The 4,134-nt window shown below is 51.4% G+C and overlaps 3 protein-coding genes across 3 annotated transcripts in view; 2 read left to right on the top strand and 1 right to left on the bottom strand.

Moving 5' to 3' along the window:
* POSPLADRAFT_1050105 (hypothetical protein) overlaps window positions 1-1,353 on the top strand; it is a gene marked incomplete at both ends in the record, with an annotated part of 6,845 nt that extends 5,492 nt beyond the window's left edge. Inside the window, one exon of the mRNA XM_024479912.1 lies at window positions 1,180-1,353. Within this exon, the coding sequence (XP_024334250.1) occupies window positions 1,180-1,353 (174 nt within the window). The remainder of the gene's footprint in view (window positions 1-1,179) is intronic.
* A 1,016-nt stretch (window positions 1,354-2,369) lies between these two features.
* Window positions 2,370-2,972, top strand: POSPLADRAFT_1156730 (hypothetical protein; the record flags this gene model as incomplete). The annotated part of the gene is made up of 1 exon (XM_024487098.1): window positions 2,370-2,972. A coding segment is annotated over one exon (603 nt), but the record flags the coding sequence as incomplete, so codon positions are not given.
* Window positions 2,973-3,407: 435 nt separating this feature from the next.
* POSPLADRAFT_1156531 (hypothetical protein) overlaps window positions 3,408-4,134 on the bottom strand; it is a gene marked incomplete at both ends in the record, with an annotated part of 2,043 nt that continues 1,316 nt past the window's right edge. The window contains 2 exons of the mRNA XM_024487078.1: window positions 3,408-3,474; window positions 3,609-4,012. Coding sequence (XP_024334248.1) covers window positions 3,408-3,474; window positions 3,609-4,012 — 471 coding nt within the window. The remainder of the gene's footprint in view (window positions 3,475-3,608; window positions 4,013-4,134) is intronic.

Genomic DNA, 4,134 nt, shown 5'->3' with positions numbered 1-4,134 from the left:
TGTGGCGAGATGTAGATCTCGAGGTGCCAGCGTACTGGAGTGCAGGACCGCTGGGGTGTTGGACTCGTCGGATTGGCACGAAGTGTCCTTCGTCAACAGTGATGGACCGTGGAGTGCGATTAGGGCACGGTTGCCGATCACAGATGAAGAAAGGAGCTAGTTTGCCGTCGCGGTCTGGGTCGTCGCGAGAGACGTCGACCTGCTCCTGGGTGTCGAAGGCATGCTCTAGTCGAGAGCAGTCGAAGAATTCGTCAGCCATGTTGAGGGGGGGGAGGAAGGGGAGGTGCGCGTGCTACGAAAGGCCGTGCTATACTAGCTTACATCTACGGCGCCCGAGATGACACTGAGATTCGCAGTTCACGTAGGGCCCAATACTGCTTTTGACTATTATGCAGCAGGAACCAAGGCTACGCGTCCGTGAGGACAAGTACCGCTCACTGAAGCGCAGGTACTGAAGAGTTCGTTTCTCGAGTGTTGGCGATGTATCGTATGCTATCTATGTATTGTAGGGTACAGAAGGGGTGCGCACCACCCAACCTATAGGAAGTGAATGTGAGTGTGTGGGTCCCGATGGAACGCCGGCAGCTATGGGGAGTTTCGACCTAATGTCGCGACTTGAGGTTGAGCGACAGAGGAAAACCTGAAAGCTGGGGGCGTTCGACTGGTTCTTACCAAAGCGATGGTGAGCAACACTCAAACCTAAGGCTAGGGACAAGAAATGTATTAGTTAGTACAGGTAAGTAAAGGATACAAAGGAGCTTACTGACCTAGGGACAAGAGGTCGAAACTGAGGTCCCTAGGGCAGCAGAGGCCGGTTTATATACATGGGGAGATTAGGGCAGGCTGTGCGCGTTGGTCCGTGTGCAGTTGGTCCGTGCACAGCATGCCGACGTGGCCCCGAGGGCCGGTGAGTCAGAGCGGCTGTGTCAGCGGAGCCCAAGCTGTGCCGTGCGCTGCCGCCCATTTGATCTAATTGTATAGTAGATAACGACGCGTCCATATCAGGTAGGTAGTACAGAGGTCACGGGTTCGAGCCCGCGAAAAGAAAAAATTAAAAAACGGCTAGGCGCCGTACCAAGTCGTGACAGAGATTGCTCAAGCCTCAATCGCTTGTACCGACCTTGGTATGTGCATAACTACTGTGTCCTACTATTTATATCATTCATAATCGTCATCAAGAATGCATTTACCAGCTGTCTGGGAGATTCTTTCGATGTCTTCTCAATTCTTCCTGTCGATTTCATGCACGAAGTTGAACTCGGAGTATGGAAGGCACTGTTCACTCATTTGATTCGTATTCTCTATGCAGTTGCTCCATCAGGACAAATGGTTGTTGAATTGAATCATCGGTAGGTGTCCTTTTTTGTAAGTGATGTCTACTCAATGGCATTATATCACAAACAAATAGATTTCATCAAATCCCTCCATTTGGATGTACCACCATCCGTAGATTCTCAGAGAATGTCTCGGAAATGAAGAAGATGGCAGCACGCGACTATGAGGACCTTCTGCAGGTATCCATCAATCTCTTTCCGGAGGAAATGATATACTCATCTCTGCAGTGCTCAATCGCAGCTTTCGAGGGCTTGCTACCCACTGAGTTCGACAATGTCATCATGTCGCTTCTGTACCGCTTTGCAGAGTGGCATGCACTCGCAAAGCTGCGCATGCATACAGACTCTACATTAGACAGATTGCGACAGGTCACTGAACAGCTCGGGAAATGCTTGCGACACTTCTGCGATCATGTCTGCCCAGCATTCAAGACTGTCGAGCTTCCAAAGGAAGCACGAGCGCGAACTCGACAAGACCAGCAGCGAGCATCTATGACATAGAATAACCAAAGACCATCTGGTGAAACCCGTCGATTGAAGGCTTTCAATCTCTGCACATACAAGCATCATGCTTTTGGTGATTATGCCCATCTCATACCATGTCTCGGAACCACTGATTCGTACACGACACAAACTGTAAGTCACAATGCATACCTCTGTTGTTTTGTAATTCTGATTTATTGTAACGAATATTAGGGCAAACTTGAACATCGGCAAACCAAGCGACGCTATGCACTTACCAACAAAAATGATCCCGCGAGCCAACTCACGAGACTGGAGCGGCGCGAGACCCAGCTGCGCCAACTAGGGGATGAAGAGAAGCTGCGCTGCCGCCCTCAACACGTCAGCTTCGTGGATTCCGAGCCGCTACCATACACAGACATCCATATGCACCATCATATGTCCGATTCAACGAGCTATCCCCGTCATCTTTTTGCCTTTGTACATGAGCTTGGAACCGATCCAGCTGTTAAGGTAAGCATGGCAAGCATACAGCGATATGCATCCCGGGCCTGATGTCTGTTTACTGTGCAGAACTTCATTCCCCAACTGAAGAATCACCTTTTATCTCGCCTTCTTGGCTTGGACTTCGACGGGGACGAACACGAGTACACGGCAGCGCAGCGTGACTCCGTGATCATACTGGGAAACAAGATTTACCATCACAAAGTCTTACGGGTGAACTACACGACATACGACATACGACGGAACCAGGATTCCATGAACTCACACGCTCATTGCGACATTATGATTCATTCTTGTGAGTCGGGTCCGGGAGTCCATCCATACTGGTATGCTCGTGTTATTGGAATATTCCACGCCTCCGTTGTTCATGCTGACGCCACGGCCACCAATCGCTCACTTCAATGCATCGAGTTTCTTTGGGTACGCTGGTTCGGCATCGATCCTGATCACCGATACGGATCCCACCGAGCACATCTCCCCAAGATCGGGTTTGTTCCCGAATCAGACCCATGTGCATTTGGCTTCCTCGACCCTTCTCTGGTCATTAGAGGGTGTCATCTGATACCAACCTTTGCTGATGGTCGCACTTTGGAGCTACTCAGTTGCCCTGATTCCATAGCGCGAACCGCTGGCGAGGTGGACGACTGGGCATCTTATTATGTCAACATGTAGGCTTAGTTTTATTTCACTAGGATGGCAGCTGACATTGGCTCCCAGTTTCGTTGACAGGGATATGTTCATGCGGTATCAAGGCTGTGGAATTGGACATGGCCCGCATCAATCAGCATGTGATGGACACGCTGAGCAATACAATGAGATGCCCATTCCAACTGCGAGTGGTGTAACGCAGGTGGAAGATGACGACGACTGATACAACGGTCTATACTCCTATATCGATGCCTGACTCGTAGACGACGAGCGAGGGCTTATGGACAGTGCGTCGTCCTGAAGATCGAGCGAGGAAGCCGAGAATGACCACTACCCCAAGCGAAGAGGAGCAGAGACTTGAATGAATAACCAGGTCGAACTTAGGGTTCGACCGACTAATGGTACAACTACTTATACAAGTACCGACTGCGCACGGACCATCGTGTCTACGCGGTCGTGTTAGTGAAGAAAGAAACATAGTGGTACGATACCAGGCACGAAGTGCGCACGGACCCCATTATGTAAGCTACATAATGTTCAACCTGCAGGTGAGCGCTTAGACAGGCGCCAGTATGGGCGCTAGTAGTACAAGGAATAGAACGGAAAGACAAATGTTTCATTAACCCCCTACCAGAGTCGAAGTCCCATTCGACTACTTACTGCTCCCCATCTCCATACAACTCCCAATCTACGCCGTCATCCTCCTCTTCGTCGAACCACTCCTTGCGCGCATTTCTCCCTACGTTCATCCATTCCTCGCCAGAGAGGTGCTTCTGATTCGGCCAGGAGCTGTCCCACGTCCATTGAGTGGTATCTGGTGTCCAGTCAGAATTGACTTTGCGAAAGACGACGGGTGTATCGGGGCGGGGGCGCGAAGGTCCCGCGACGGGACTGGCGGGGGGTTCGGGGTTAGCGCTGCGCGGTGGAGGAATAGGTACCGCTTTCGTCTGCCTTTCTTTCTGCTTCCTCTCCTTCGCCTCGTTGATGATTCCTTCGAGGAACACGTTGTCGACGACCACCCCCACGTGTCGCGCAGGTTCTTCAGGTGGTGCGGATACGTGTCGCTTCATCGGCCTGGTTCCGCACTCTCGCTCCAGGTGTCCAGGGGCTTCTTTTTCGCATCCTGCGCATCGTACGTCCGGACAGTCCCGTACCCAGTGTCGAGACGATCCGCATCGCCTGCAGC

The sequence above is a fragment of the Postia placenta genome (genome assembly GCF_002117355.1).
Source record: "Postia placenta MAD-698-R-SB12 unplaced genomic scaffold POSPLAscaffold_18, whole genome shotgun sequence".
Taxonomy (NCBI): Eukaryota; Fungi; Basidiomycota; class Agaricomycetes; order Polyporales; family Adustoporiaceae; genus Rhodonia; species Rhodonia placenta.
Note: the sequence above shows the minus strand (reverse complement) of the source record. Positions and strands in the feature narration are given on the sequence as shown.